Below are 16,584 nucleotides of genomic sequence, written 5' to 3' on the forward strand. Positions count from 1 at the left end.
TATGCATAGCTCAGCATTCTGAGCTGTTTATCCAACATTTTGATTGAGGAGGCGAGTGGTATATCTGTGAGTAATTGAAGGACAAAGACATGTCTGTATAATACGGACAAAAAGTCAAAATGCATTTTAAACTCTGGATTTTCATGGTCTCATTTGTTTAAGTTTAGATGGGAGGCCAACCTGTTAAGAGATTGATGAATGCATGGTCAGTCAGTAATGGCAAATTCAAATAGCAGAGGCCTCAAACATAACCCGACCTCTGACCTGGCAGAGCAATAAGGTGTCATGCAGAATGTGTCTGCTTCTTTAAAATATCTTATAAAGGGAATTGTTCAGTGCAGCAGATGTTTCGGTATCTGGACGGTACCAAAATGTGTGACTCCAGCCAAACAATAAAATGTTCACCAAAAAATCATCTGAATTGGACAAGTTGTAGATACATTTTTGGTTGTAAGTTTAGAGCCCTTCACCTGATTCAAAAAGTAGATACAGATTTAGATTCCATGGGAACACATGGGTCACATGCATATACAACTGATATATTAAATGGTATGAATTAATAATTAATATTTATATTTTAATCTATTTTAATAACTCTGTCAAGTATGCAATCTCGAGAAAAAAGGATATTTTTGGATTCAGAATATTTTTGCAAATCTGAATATATAATTCTTATTAATGTCACAAGTGAAAACACTTGATGAGGTGGGAGGAGAACAGGCGCCCATTTTCATCTCAGGTTATGTATGAGAAGGATTGCAATGGTGCAACCTCACCAGGGGTCAGGGAGGTTACGTCAGAGTAGCCAGGAATGGAGTGTTCAGCGGACTAAGAACCTTTAAAAGGGAGGTGGTCAAGGGGACCAAGAACATCCCAGTACAGGTTTGTTAGAGATGGGGCATGGGATAATGTAGGACTGGTACAATGATTGGAATATGTAGCCAGTAGTATGGAATAAAAAGTGACATTTATAACCTAAATGTCAATTAGAATAATATTAAGGAGGCAAGGTGTTTGTATCCTTTTGAGCTTAGCTATCGTATTTTGAAATGCAATAGTCTGAATTTATATTGGCTCAACAGATAGGTTTTATTTGCAGAAGAATTGATGACTAATCCATACATTGAATGCATTTGTGGATCATCAATCTAAACCAAAACTTGAGTCAACAAACAATACAATTCCATGCCAGCATATTTGAAACCTTGATGAAGGGAAATCCTAATGGGCAAGGCCTGCGTCAGGCCAGCTGTAATAAAATACCTGGGGCATCTGAACCCCTTGGGAGGATCTTTCTGCAGAATCAAGAGAAGAGGGTTTGTGAAACCTGAAAAGCCACACCCCAAAGACAAATATCAGACTGTCCTAACCCACATGGTTAGGGCCAGAAATCCCAACCTAAGTGATGTGCAAGACTTTTCCTTTTCATTTGGAAGACCATTGTATTAAGATGCAGTGTCTTGTTATTTGGGAACGTTTGTTATTTAAAATAGACAATGTTTTATTTGAGTTCCTTTTGCCCCTTGCTTTGAAGGAAAGTGGCAACAGGCTTGAATATTTGTATTTGCTGAACAAAATCACCTTTTAATTATCTCCTTTTACGAGAAACCTGGTAGATGCCACCACTACTCAGTTCCACCCATAACACTATATTATGTGTTATTTTCAGCAATAAAACTCCTCTTACGCTTCATATCCTTGTAGGGTGTTGTGTATCTGATCAGCACACTCTGTCACGCTATATATAGCAAATGTTCAGAGAAAAAACATATACCTTTAAACTGTATCATGACTATTGTTTGTAATAAATACTCGAATTTTTTAAGCAGTGCAACATTTCCAATGTGTCTGTCTACAAGCTAACAGTTCTCTGTGAATATTTCTAGATGGTGGATAGGATGATCACATCACTGCATTCCTTTTTATTCCTTTTTATGCCGTCAAGTGGCACAGCGAGTAGAGCGCTCGCTTTGACATCAGTGCAGAGCCTGCGAACGCAGGTTCGAATTGCAGGTTCGAATCCCGGCAGCGCCAAACTCAGCGTTTCATCCTTCCGAGGTCGATAAATGAGCACCACACACCGTGGGTAATAATAAGCAGCGCTCAGATACCTGAGGGTTCGTAGCGCTATATAAATCCCAAATTATTATTATTATTATTATTTTACATCAGCTTTAGGTGTAAAAACTCTCAGTATGGTTAATTTCCCTCACCTTTTTACAATCTCATGAAGATCTCTGTGATTTCGATAGCTTAGCCATTATTTCATCTCAGCAATATATTTTTAGGTAGTCCATTGAAAGTTATCAAAACTCAAATGTTTGTGATTTGTTTTTTTAAAACTGGCCTAACAGGGTGAAACCCATGTTTTCCATCAGACATTATAACAGTTTCAGTTTTAATAATTCAACAAATGTTCTGACATTTAATACAATTGCTTTCTTGTTAGTCTGCATTCAACATACATTGTTCAATGATAATAATATTGTTCATAATACTGTTAAAATCAAAATGTCTTAATGAAATGTGAAATAGTTCCAATCAGGTAAAAAAAACTATTAAAAAAAGTGTTTAGGTTGTTACGGAAAAAAAATATGTCTAGGTTTGGGTTCATAATTATAGCCTCAACAGTGGCTATGCACCCCAAAAGATAGTGGAATATGTCACTCGCTCAATCCTCTACACATATCTGGCATTGTCATTTGCTGGGGGGAGGGTGTGTGTGTGTGTGTGTGTGTGTCAGTTTGTATAGGGTGCTTCTGCCATCGTTCTAATAGAAATAGCTGTTTATTTACATAGAGCCTCAAAGACAATGGGTCCAGTAGCCATGCTATGTGGCTGGAGGTTAACCTCTTTCATCTCGATTGCTCATCAGTCTAAAAGTATTCATTGGTAACTATTGGAATGCTCTGTGGCTCCTTTAAGGCATCTGAAAAGTGATACATCTGTTTTAAAAGAAAACAAGAGGGGCAATTGTTCAGTGCAGTGGACAGTAAAACAGGTTTTATTGAAAAGCCAACAGATAGGACCTTTGCATTGGCATGCCAGTATCAAATAATTGGAGATGTTGAATTGTTAAAGTGTGTTTCTATTGCCTCAGTGGAACAGTTGGTGGGCAATCAGACCACCCCTCCCTAACATATCCTCCCACCCCGTGAAGAGCAAGCTTGCCCCTTTGTGTACCTCAGTGCTTTCTGCAGTCGCTGCATGCAGTCGTTGGCAAGTGGGTGCTGCTTCCTGGACTGAAGAAACCTCTGAATATGAGGCAGGAGAATGTTACTTGGTGGAAAGAGTCCAGTGCATAACCACAGCAATTCCCAGCCTTTCTCTTCACTGTACCTACAAAATAAAGATGTGTTCTCACATGTTCAAACAATGTAATGAACAAAACAATGTATACATTGATTGACGCAGGTGTTTAAAGAATAATCATCAGCAGACAATATATACAATATCAGCTGCAAGGGGGGGGGGGGGAGACGATATCGCAAAGAAAGAATAAGATCTACTGGGAAACCATGCAATTTCATGAAAGGGGGTGACTGTTTATGTTAATTAGAACATGAGAGAGTTGGGACAGGAAGATCCATTCAATCAAGGTGTGCAGATGTCGCAGGCATGTGCGAATACTCAAGTTACCAAGTTCATGCGAGCAATGCTGAACACTATTGCCAAAGTGGATGAATGGATATCTCATCCATGAGGCTGGTTGTGGGCGCAGTATAGCTTTTTGGGGTGCCCTTCTTGTTCAATAAATCTCATGATTCCTGAACACTGACATATATCTTGCTTATCTTCGGATTCAATAATTATGGAAAGAATTCCCAACTTCAGAACATCCATGAGATCTGCCAGTAATTGGTTATTACAGTGCTCATATTATCTAGTCCACCTTTCTAGGGAATGAACATACTTCAGATCAGTTAATAAATTGCACTGGGTGATGGTAGGGTGCCCTGAGGTAATTCTGCCTGTTGGTAGAAGGTGTCAGCAATTTGGGAATGTCCAGGTAATGTCAGCCTGAAGAACTGCAAAGAGACACGAGTGATCAGCAGGAAAACTTTGACTTCCATAGAGTAGCCAACTGCCCGCCATCTAATTAGTGTTGCACGTGATGGTATAAAAGGCATCCCCATTGTTTATGCACACTATGTAGTGAAACCACTCACAAAGGGAACACGCCATGTTGAATCTGCCGGGAAAGAACACCAGGTTGAGCTTGACTCTGGTCTTTTCATTTGATATAATGTCTAGATATTTCATACCTTTTTAAAGCTAACTGTGGGCCTCATTACACAGTAGGCGGTGGACCAAGGTGCTAATAGCACCTTGGTCCATGCCGGTAAAATACCGGCACCGCCTTGGTGGAAAGGGGAATTACCGCCCTATTCCAAGGTTGGCGGGGCGGTAATTCCCCCTTCCACCATTGCCCTTCCCCATTCCCATTTTTGCCCCATAGGGCATAATGGGAATAGGGAAGGTGCTAATTACGGTACCGCAAATTTGCGGTGCCGTAATTAGCACCAAGGTCCCTTAGCGGGTTGGTTTTTAACGCCTGCTAAAAGCTGGCGTTACAGTACCAACCCGCTAAGGGACCTCGTAGTAAGGCGGTAAGGGTTAACGGTCACCAGTACCATTACCGGTGACCGTTAACCCTTACCGCCTTCCGTGTAATGAGGTCCTATGACTACATTTGTAGGATAACCGACCATCGAGCAGTTGAAAAGCATGTTCTTTTTCTAGAAACTATTAAACTGCAATGAGTATTTTTTAAATACGACATTAATGGGTGATATGCAATTGAATTCATATTTAGCAATGTCATGTCGTTAATCAACTCACAAGGTCGTGCCTACACGATGAGGATTACCAAACGAGAAACACATACCCTTCCATTTGGTCTGTGTTTCAAAGGTTCTCACATGCTTTGCTCTTCCTTAGCTGGCATTAATATCTTTTATTTTCAAATGGCACTAATCATAAGCTCACAATGTGGAGTGGTTTTAAGTCCCCCTTAGGTTGTTTTGACTAAAATCTACATTCTAGTGTGTAGGGGCTTGTTATCTACACACCTTATGCCCAGACCAAAGATCTAGAGGCTTCAAATTAACAGGTTGGTACATTAATGATGATGCAACTTCACCTTAAGCCATCCCCGGCTCTGTGCACCTGGCTAACCTCTGACTTCGGGCCCAGGTCGCCACCCACCCAGCCACTCACCCGCACTGCCTCCTGGCAACCCTTGTACGAGGGTCTGTATCTGCAATCCTACAGTCCCCCTACCTGCACTTATCAGGCACCTCTTGTCTGCGCCTTAAACCACGCACTTGCCACCCTGCTGGCTGCACTACCAATTGCTGTTGTTTTTATACCTTGCTCAGCACTTTCCACCTCTTCCCCTCTCCATTGCACTTTCCCCCTTCCTTCTCCCCTGCACTTGCGCGTTGTCAATGTCACTGGGCCAAGTAAGATTGGTGTTGTGTCCACCCTTGTACCCTCCCTTGCCTCGTCGCGCTCTGAAACAAGTGTGTATGAGCGCGATACAAATAAAATATCATATCATATCCTGCTACAATGACATTTATGAATAATACGTCAGGCCTACAGTACCAACGATAAGGTCGGATCCTGGTGAATAGTCCACTGCTTAAGAACTCCTCTCGGAGACCAGGAAGCCCACACATCAAAAGTTTTAATTTCGGCAGAAATGACACAGCCTTTCACATCCATTTTGAGGTTGATAAATTGAATACCATTAAATTGGGTAATAATAACAGCTATTACTACAGAACTTAAAAGCGCGGGAGTCTAGCACGAGGTGCTACTGTTATGGAAAAATGTGATATTATCATTACTGTTATTATAGTCATTTCTTAAAGCAACACCATGTGATTGCCAGGGATGACAGTCACGAGCTCTTAGTGTACTGAAAAGTATACTGAAAATATGCAGAATGCTATGTCTTTCTTTTTATTTATTGGATATTTCTAAGGAGCCTATAAAAACAAATGGTGTTTTAAGGCACAAGACAATAAAAGGGGGGGGGGGGGAGAAAGGTAACAATAACAGTCCTAATAGGCCCTGTGACATTTTGGATCATGCAAGTGCAGTAACAAGACGTGCAAGGGGGTGGAGGGTGCCAGTCTGCGCGAATGCAAAGTGCTGGAGTGGTAAGGGAAGTGCAAGTGAACGAGGGAGGGTCGAGGAGGGGGTGGGGAAGAGGGCAACAGGGGCTAGGTGAGTGCTAAGGGGAGGCCAGGTGCCAGTGAATTGCATGGGGTGCAGGGGTTGAGGGTCCGCATGCTAAGAGCGAGGAGGGGGGTGGACTGGGTGGTGGTCCTGGTGCCCTGTAGAACCCAGAGGGATCCAGGCAGCCAGTCACTGCGGCAGATGGGGGTGTTGGCAGGGAAGCGTAAAGAAGGGTCTTGAGAAGATCCGGCTCAAGCTTGAGAGGGGCAGGGAGATCATTCCAGAGGGAGGAGAGACGGTCTCTACTTAGAGAAGTGTCTGATCTGCAGAGAGTTTGAACTAGAAGACTGAAGGGCTCTAGCAGGGAGGCATTTAGGGAGAGAGAGTTTGATGTAGCGGGCCCTAGGTCCCAGAAAGCAATGTGGATGATGCAGAGGGTCTTGAATTTCATCCTAACAGAAACCGGGAGCCAGTGGAGAGATTTTAGGGCTGGAGAGATGTGGTCCCTGGGCTTGAGGCCAAGGATAAGTCTTGCTGCCCTAATCTGGATTAGTTGAAGGGGGTGAAGGGAGGATAAAGGATGATCGAGGAAGAGGCTGTTGCAGTAGTCCAACCTAGAGAGGACCAGAGCTCTGGAGACATTGAGTTTCTGGGGAAGGTGAGGAAAGGGCAAATGCCTCTGAGGAGGTGCAGCTGATGTGTTTTCTTGTCAAGGTCCGCGATGTCAGGAGATAAGGAGAGAGAGGAGTCAAAGATCACATCAAGGTTTTTTTGCCTCACAAGAGAGCGACGGGAGGAGACTCATAGAGGGCGAGCAGGCATCCCAATGAGAAGGATCTCAGTCTTACTGGCATTAAGGCAGAGATCATTGGCAGCACACCATGCCTGAATAGCAGTCAGGGATGAGATAGGTGGAAGGGGAGGCAGTAGAGGGAAGCTTGAAGGAGAGCTGCATAACACTGGAAGTGAGCAGACAAGGAGGAAATCAGGTGGGCCAGAGGGGCAAGGCAGATGTTCCAAGATCCACAGCGATAGGATAGAGCCTTGAGGGACGGCGCAGGTGGAGAGTGTGATAGGGGGGAGAAAAGGGCCCGTTAAACCTGGGAAGGACGGTCGGAGAGGAATGAGGTCAACCAGGTCCGTGATGTCAAGGGTGTCACAGAGCCGATTTGTCAGGATGGCATGATTGACCGTGTCGAAGGCAGAGGAAAGATACAGATGGATAAGAATGGAAGGAGAGTTGGAATCGAGATTTGAGAGCAAGTCTTCATGGATTTTCAGTAGAGCAGTTTCCATGCCTCTGGCTGCTCTGAAACCTGACTGGTGGTCGTGGAGACAACCAACAGATTCAGTGTGTTGGATCAGTTGGGAGAAGACCAGCTTCCACAGGAGTTTTCCCAGGAAGGGGTTAATGGAGATAGGGCGGTAGTTAGCCGGGCAGGAGGGGTCAGCAGAGAGTTTTTTCAGGAGAGGATACACAAGGGATTGCTTGAGGGGTAGCGGGAAGAAGCCAGTGACAACGGAGTGATTGATGAAATCAGCCAAGGATGGCACAAGGGAGACAATGTTGTTCTTGATGGTTCTGGAGGAGCAGGGGTGCACCTGTTTGGAGGAGACTTTCATAGAGAGGACTTGTCTCGAAACCTCATTCGGTTCTATGGGCGAGAAAGAAGAGCGTAGGAAGGATAGGGAGAGGGAGGCCAAGGGAGGCCTGAGAACTGGGGATGGAGGCGGGCAGGGAGTAGAGTGAGGACAGGATGTCATGAGTTTTGGTTAATAAGTGGGAGGCCAGTGAAGTACAGAGTGTCAGGGATGGCCGGGGATAAGTGGAGACAGCAGAAGGGTTGGCAAGTTCCTTGCAGATTTTAAACAGTTTGCACGTGTTGTTAGTGGCCCCAGAGATGCAGGCTCCGATATGGGCCCTCTTCTTTGAGCGGATGGAGATTCTGCATTGGCTTTGGAGCAGGCAGCAGGCCAGTGTGTCAGAAGATGTGCCTGATGCCTGACACTTCTGCTCAGCAACTCTGCACTTGCATTTCATAGAGGCTAGGTCGGAGCCATACCAGGTGTTGCGTTTGGAAGCAGGCTTCATGCAGATCCTCATGATAGGGGCAAGGATGTCCAGGGTGTTGATGACAGAGAGGTGAATATTCGCAAAGGCAGAGTCAGTGTGGGAGTCTGAGGCAGGAGGGCTAGGGGGAAATGAAAGTGGCAGTAAAAGCAGCAACTGACACTCGCTTCACCGGTCAAATGACGGGGAAGGAGACTCACAGTGCAGGCAGAGGATTAGCCGGGGGACCTAAGAGATCCAGGTTAGAAGACATAAGAGCATGGTAAGTCTAGGAGAGAGGTGTAGTGAGAGGGTTGGAGATGGGTATGCCTGCAGAGATTAAAACATCCAAGGTATGTTCAGCGGAGTGTGTCAGACCGGAGGGATGAATGGTGAGGGAAAGAAAGTCACAGAGGCTGGGTAAGAGTCCAGTGGCGGAATCAGGAGAGTCAAGGTGAATATTGAAGTCTCCCAGGAGGAGAAGCTTGGAGGGGGAGGCAAGAAGAGAAGAGGAGACGTCGGACCACTCCGGGAGGAAGAGGGAGACTAGACCAAGGCTTCTGTAGAAGGTGGTGAGAGTTAACGAGGGTTGGGAATACACCAAGCCTGCAGACGAGGCATTCGAAAGAAAGGTAGATCTGAATGCGAATGATAATAGCAGGGACCCATTCAGGGAGGATCACGGCCACTAGCCTCAAGACCGGTTAGGCCTGGACTTAGAGAGGATCTTGTAGCCCTCATGGATGAGTGTGTCAGAAGCAGTGACAGAGCTGGCAGTCAGAAATGCCTAAGTGAGAGCGAGAACGTCAAGGTCAAAGTCTTCAAGAAGGAGACAGATATCAGAGGAGTGTTTAACAGCAGAGCGAGAGTTGAGGGTAGCTAGGTGAAGCTGGTTGCCAGCCTTGAAGTTCTTCCGAGGAGGGGTACAGGGATGTGGTACGCCCATCGGTGATGGGGAAGGGCCAAGAGGGGTGGCAGACAGAGGAGTGTCAGGTGAAGGGAGGGAGTTGATGAGAGACGGAAGACGCCTATCAAGAAGGAGGAGGTTGTGTTGAAAGCCCTGGGCCTTGACAGGGCCATTCTGATAGACAATAATGATGCACCTAGAGGATGAGAAGCATGCCAAAAGTACTTCCCATCTGGTGCCACCATTAATGGGTGACGAAGAGAAAGGGGAGAGGACAGAGACAATGTGGGGAGTTCATAGGTCTGGCGAGGATGTCTGACAGTCTGGCTGGAAGAAGCGTTGCCTGGGTTGGAGACCAGGATATCTTTTTTTGAACCTTTTCCTTCCAGGCTTCGAAAGAGAGGTGGGAATGGTGATAGAGTAGCAGTTAGAGTAAATAGGGGAAATGGAGAGCACCATGGAGGGAGAGGCCAGGGAGATGGGAGGGGGAGAGAGAGAGAGACGAGGAGAAAGTGCACAAAGCATGATGAACTCACCAGACAGCCAAGCAGCAGAGTCACCCAGGTCGCCAAGTGGGGTATTGTGCTGCTCCAGCAACCGAGGAGGAGGGCGACAGCTGGGTGAACAGATGGCTTAGCAGCAAGGCTAGAGCACAAGAGGGAAGTCCAGTGGAGAGAGTCTGGCGGTAGGGGGCGAGCTGGAAAGGGAGTCTAAGAGATTTGACTAATGCCAGATGATACAGGTGGCCAGTCGGGCCGTGGAGTGAAAGTCCTGCATGCAATGTGAGCATCTCTAGCAGCGAGACAAAATGGGCAAGTCAGATGAACAAAGATAAGGGATGCACAGATGCCAGGCTGATTTTTCTCCGGTGGCTGGTGGCTGAATTGTAGTGAGTAGACTGTACTGCCATGCTTCCCTGTGCACTGCAGTGGTGTGGAATGTAAATTATGGAGAGAGGACGAGCGTGCAGCAGTGCAGGGCACAGGGAGGAGAGGGGACAGCTTGAAGTCTGTTAATCTGCCCCCTCACTTTCCATACCTCGATGGGTCAGTCCTGGGCCAGTGGGGGAACTCATCTCATGGATCCCTTAGAGAGGGGGCTGACTTAGAACTTGGGAAACCCCTTTCCAGTGTAGACGTTCCCAACACAGCCACTGCTCTTTAGAGGGGCAACCCTAGTCCCTGACAGAAACTCAGGAAACAGAAGTAGCAGTGAAATGCACCGGTGGGCTTCTCCTGCTCTCAGGAGCAACCAGGCAGCAGGTAAAAAGCCCTTCAGTCCTGCTACCGCCAAAACCTTCTAGCTAACGGTAGAGCAGGGTGCAGCAGAGAAAGATACTTGGGTCCCGTCTCCTTGCCCATGAGCCCTCCAAGGACGGCTGCTGAGTCCCCTGGATGCTTCATGCCAAAGTCGATAGAGATCGGGGCACAGACACCGTCAGCCCGGGGCAGACAGCAGTGAGACGCCAGGAAGCATGGATCCAGAGTTGGAAAAGTGGTAAAAGAATTCTGAGAGCAGGTTCCGTTTATGCCACAATGTAATCGATACATGTAGATTCCCATGAATGAAAGTGTCTCAAAATATTTCATTCAAATTGTACAAAGAAATTTAAATAAAAATCAAATATATTGCTACATCATTGGGGATAGCCAAGATCCCAAAGTTACAATTAATAACTGTAATACTTAGAGGGTGAAGTGTGGCCCATGATGAGCTAGAAATACTGCCTATTAGCACATGGAGATTGTTATTGTTCTCTTCTTAACCAGTCAGACTCTTCAGAGCACAGACAATAACTACTGGTATAGACTGCATTCTGACTTTAAACGCTGACAGGAAAATAACTGCAATTTCCAGCTAAGGTTTCTTTCAACAAGACACTTCCTCTCTTGGAGGACTTTTTTTTCATAGCAACATCATATTTAACACACCAGAAAGAAAGCTAAAACATGGAAATATGCTTTCTCTTTCTTATAGAAAAAACAGTTTACTTTTGCTAATGTTAAAACCACTCCAGTTTTACCAAGTTTACAATTAAAATACTTAACTTTTGAAGACAACCTTGTTATTTAAACATGACAAAATCAAACTACTTTTACTGTACTAAGTAAGTTTGTCTATCCACCTTTCTCACTATTAAAGTAACGCGTTAACTTCACTACCAAAACTCAAACAAAACATGTTTTGCTACTACCACTATGTGCTGATATAGCCTTGTAGACCTCAGGAGGTGTCATTATCGCTTGTGATAATGACCCTCCCCCAACTTATGGTTCTCGTGGCGGGTCGTTATCAGCCGATAATGACCTCTCCCTTGGTCTATAAGGCTATATTTGATGACCCTGAATGGACACCAGTACACATCCTTCAGCATCTCTGCTTTACCTTTAAGCATTGTAAGTTATGCTATATTACACTTACAGAAAACTGACTTGTTAATGCATAAGGAACCACATGTATCAACACGTTAACCCGCTGTTGCAGAACAGGAACCGTTTATATCATATTTATTTCATTTATAAAGCGCACAGCAACCCGTAGGCATCGAAGCACTGTTACAGTGAACAAGTTACTTGCAGAGGAGATCAAAAACATACAGGTGATTCAGGTGAAAGATCGAGCAGAACAATGCGCATAAAAGCATTGGGTAGGATGGCTGGATTAGGTGAACAACCACATTTTGAGGGATCTCCGGGATACCCAGTATGATAGTTCAGCTCTCAAGGTGGGAGGAAGAGAGTTCCAGTGTTTGGCTGCAATGGATGGGAAGCTTGAGCCTCCCACTTTAATGCGTCTGACTTTGGGCCAGCGGAGGCGGTGTGCATAATGGGTCCTGTTTGGACTTGACGACTGAACTTTAGTCATTTTCTGAGATAGGTAGGGGGTGTGCCTTGTTAGACAGGCATCTGTGAGTAATGGACATGGATTTGAAAATGATCAGTTTGCGGATTGGCAGCCAGTGTACTGCTTTCCTGGCAGAAGAGATGTGCTCGGAGCACGTTATTCTGAATGATTTGTAGCTTTCGTATATTTTGGGAAGAGGTCCCGGCAAATAGGACATTGCAGTAATCAAGCCTGGTGCCAATGACTGCCTGTGCTATTGTTAAGCAACTGTCAGGGGATAGAAAGGGTCTAGAAGCATTTAATCAATTTAGTCGTGCAGGCAGCAGATGAGGCGATTTCATTCATTTGGCGGTTCATTGAGAGGGTGGCATCTAGATGGACACCTCGCGTCTTCACTGATGAGGAGATGGGGATCATGATGCCGTCAATTTTGAAGGCTGTGTATTGGGGATTGAGCTTATTGAGCACCACAGGAGGTTCTATCAGCAAGATCTCTGTCTCATCCCCATTAAGGCAGAGGTGGTTGGCTGCCATCCCTGCCTGAATAGTTGTGTAGGCAGAATCTAGGTTAGTTGAGTCATCTCTGTAGTTGCCAGAGAGAGGGGGGAGAATTTGAGTATAATCGGCATAGTTGGTATTTGCTATGCTGGGGGAGTCAAGAACTTCAAAGAGGTGTCTGGTGAAAATGTTGTTGAGTGTGGGGGATATACAGGAGCCTTGTGGTACCACAGAAGGGATAAGTGCTGGTGGGGCGCTAGCGTTATCGGCAAACACTCTCATGACTCTCCCCTCTAGAAAGGAGGTAAACCGGGCTGTGGCTTCAGTGGAGAAGTTGGCTGAGGTGGTGTCAGAGGATTTTGTGGTCCACCAAGTCGAACGCTGCTGACAGATCAAGAAGGAGGAGGAGGAGGGCAGGTTTCCCCTTTTCTCTAAACTCGTCCATCTGTTTGTTTAGGCCTGACAGTGCTGACTCTGTACCATGGCCTGGGGGGAAACCAGATTGGCGCATTCCTAGGATATGGTTGGTTTCCAGATAGTGCTGGATTTGTAGGTCTGCTGCTCTGCCTATGATTTTAATAAGGAATGGACGGTTGTGATAGGCCAGTAATTATTGGGAGCTGTTGGGTTTAGAGAAGGGTTTTTTTTTAGAAGCAGGAGAACTCAGGCTTCCTTGAGGCTGGAGGGCACTATACCTGTGGCAAAGGGGGCATTGATTAAGGTGGTGATGAGGGGTGCCAGGGCTTCGGAGCAGTCATTGATGATGGCGGCTGGGCATATATCACCTTTGCACCTGGATGGTTTCAGGTTTTTTAGGATGGATAGGGCTTCAGGCTGGAAACTGAACTGTGGGAAGGTTGGGATGGTGGAAGTGGCACATGAGTGTGGTTGTAGAATGGCTAGGTTGGCATGGATTTTATTTTGCATTGTGTCTAATTTGTTGAGCACAGCACTTTGGATATTGGTGCACCAAGCTTCGTCCTTCGTAATGGACGAGAGCAGGGTAGTGGGGGTTTTGAAATCTCTGATAATAGTGAAGATTTTTCTCATGTCGGATTTCGTGTTGGCTATTCTGGAGTTAAAGGTGGTAGATTTAGTAGAGAAGATGGCTCGTTTCTAAGTTTTAGATGCCGTTTGGAGGAGCCTCCGTTTTTTTTCCAACATGATTCTGCTAATCGCTTTTTGTCTCAGAGATCTCGTAGGTCAGGGGTGTACCAGGACTTCAGGTGTCTGACAGGTCTGGCTTTTCGTTGGGTCAGGAGGGCAACAGTGTCTACTGCGGATGCTAAGATTGTGGTGCAGAGATCGGCCAAAAGATTTGGGTCACTTACGTGTGGAGGTTCCAGTTTTGGCATAGCCACCAGGGGCAGGATGTGGTCATTTGTGCACTTGCGTGAGCTGCGGGTTAAGAATGGAGGTAGTGTTAGGGTAGTGGTTTTGGTCTTCTTGGGGTGTTGAATGCTAAAGGCAATGATCTGATGATCTGTCCATGGGCATGGGGCATTTGAGTCAATGGTGATCTGGCAATTGAGGTCTACAATCCAATCCAGTGTGCGCTTATGTTAACCCCCACATTAAGATGCTTCCATGTCTACTTGTTGCAACAAATATATGGTTTAATGTGGTGTGCATTAGGCAGGTTAAACTCTAAACTACATAATTCCTTAATTATGGCCAGGGTCGGACTGGGGCATAAAATTGTCTCTGGCACCAATGAAAAAGTGGGCCATGGTTGCAAATGGGAATTCATTCATTCTGTGACACTGTTTGTATAGTACCCAAGGGGGAGATTTTAAAGAATGTTTTAGCAACACTGGTCAACACTATTAGCCGCATAGTGAAGTAACTCAGACTAGCCCACATTGGCCAAAAAAGTGGCCCACTTTGACCTAAAAACCTGGCCCACACCAGCATTTTGTATTTTTGGTTCACCCATGGGGCTATTGCCTTGTAGGCCAGTCGGAGCCTGGTTGGGGCTATTGCCTTATGGGCCAGTCCGAGCCTGGTTGTGGCCCCCTCTTGGGAGTCCATGCACTAGTTGTTGCCCCTAACCATGACTCTATATCAAAGAGGGCATCAATGTTTGGTGGATGTTCCACATATGTGAAACACATTGACTAGGTGCTGTAAGTCCTATAACATGTACTGCTATCAAGTACACTCCCAACTCCCCTTTGTGAAATGTCAGTCTTCCTTAGCCAGTAAAAATGCTCTGCAGGTAATCACTAGCCTCTGGCATAAATATGGAGCCCACAGCCACAGGCTCAATACTGATAGGGCCAACTCATACCCTACACCGGTTAATAAAGTGAGTGCCATTTCATTTGGTAACAGTAACATAACACTTATTGTCACAATTCTTGGAGCTGCAGGAAACTGGAAAAAAGAGCCACATAAAACATAGTATTACTATTATTGTTCCTATGTCAACACTTAAGCCATTTATGAATGAATGAACATTGTTTAGTTTTTCACTGAATTGAATCCCATCAACGAGCTCCTTCTCACATAAAGGAGTTGGTGTCTAATGATTTCAGACAGAGTAAAGTTTCACTCTGTTCCTGAAGTACAGTAGGATTTTCTTGGTGAAGAATTCAACCATGGGTCTACTAAAAAGATGGGGATCTTGAATTGCAAAGTTGTGTTTACATTTATGCTGCAAGAAGTCTAGGATTGGGAGCAGGTGTCATGTGGATGGGAGCACGGATTTTCCAAAGGGGCTGTTTTTATATTTAGTTGCTGAGTCCTGTTTGTGGATTCCTAATGAGTTATTTGTGATTGAGGCAAAAGGCTTTCAGAGTTGCCAGAAACTTAACGGAGACTGGAGTGTCATAAAACTAAAACCTGTGGCTTTTTAAGGCTTCACATTTTGTCTGGGGCATTTTGTAAATTTAATCTGAGGAACTCTGAATATTCGGGTTCTCTGGTAGATTGATGGGGGATGGGTCAACTAGAGAAAACAGTAGTATAAGGGGCTGAACCTATCTGGGCCACACGCATTGGTTTCAAGTCAAGTATCCCATCTTGCTTTTTGCTCTGGCTGTTTGTTGTGAATGACCATTCTAGGATAGGAGGAAGAGTTTGTCTGTAGGGAGATTGATGTTGCTTTTTGTGTGGGTGTAAAATAAAACGGTCTTCATTGCACATAGTTTAAGGAATCTAGTGGCTATCTGTACTTCAGTGGTGTACGGCAAAGTCTAAGGCCTGGATTTGGTATGCTTTTTGGTGATGCATAACGTAAGTTGGGTATTCGGCGCTTAATAAGTGGTAAAGGAAATCTTGATGGGCAGTGGCCTTTAGAAGTGGGCATAGATACTGGACAGCAGTTTACATAGCAGATAGAATAATCATTGTGATACGCCTGTAGGTCACAGTCTGCTATGAGATAGGAGGCCTTACTTGACATGGTTGTCCGTGAGCTGCTTGATGATCTGGCTGAAGATCTCATCCTTTAGCGGCTCTGCTTTCAAGGAACCTTCGAATATTTGGTCGGTTAGCTCATTCACGGAGCGCATCCTTTTGGAAGGGTAATCCCCCATATACTTCAGCACAGGTTCACAATAAGTCAAGGAAAGTCACAAAAATAAAGTGTATTATTTAACATGAATGACACACATTCTACAACGCACCTCACAAGCAACCATATGTGTACAATATACAAAAATGAAAGCATAGACCACTGAATGGAAATCAGTGATCATCTCTACTAAGGCAGGAGTCTGTCAGAGGGGAATGTCCACACCAGCAAGCACCAGCAGCCACCATGGATCATGGATATACTTCCTAAGAGAGCCATTCCAGTTCTCTAGCCAGACCCAAACACCCAACATCGGAATTTATGTCTTTCCATTTAAGGGAACAGAGTTGCAACATTCTGAATTCACAGTTGAGCGGGGAAACACATTTCTTTCTTCAGCATTGCTGCCAAAGGAAACATCTCCTAGCATGCGCACGACCGGCTCAGACAGCGAGACATCCCTGGATACAAAGGTGCCCTTGACACGCATACAAATGAAATGTAATGCATGCAATGCAATCTGTGCAAAGGGCAAAACAAAAATTACTGTTCTCCCACTAGCATTGTAAGAGTTATTGA

At 45.2% G+C, this 16,584-nt stretch overlaps 1 protein-coding gene across 6 annotated transcripts in view; it reads right to left on the reverse strand.

Annotated features, from left to right (window-relative positions):
• The window catches only part of MYO7A (myosin VIIA), a 1,239,317-nt gene that overhangs the window by 114,817 nt on the left and 1,107,916 nt on the right, over positions 1 to 16,584 (reverse strand). For all 6 annotated transcript variants that reach the window (XM_069640000.1, XM_069639997.1, XM_069640001.1 and 3 more), the window contains 2 exons: positions 15,888 to 16,041; positions 3,184 to 3,339 (listed from right to left, as the gene is read on the reverse strand). In XM_069640000.1, the coding sequence (XP_069496101.1) occupies positions 3,184 to 3,339; positions 15,888 to 16,041 (310 nt within the window). The remainder of the gene's footprint in view (positions 1 to 3,183; positions 3,340 to 15,887; positions 16,042 to 16,584) is intronic.

Source organism: Ambystoma mexicanum, chromosome 7q (genome assembly GCF_040938575.1).
Source record: "Ambystoma mexicanum isolate Mex_15411 chromosome 7q, UKY_AmexF1_1, whole genome shotgun sequence".
Lineage (NCBI taxonomy): Eukaryota > Metazoa > Chordata > Amphibia > Caudata > Ambystomatidae > Ambystoma > Ambystoma mexicanum.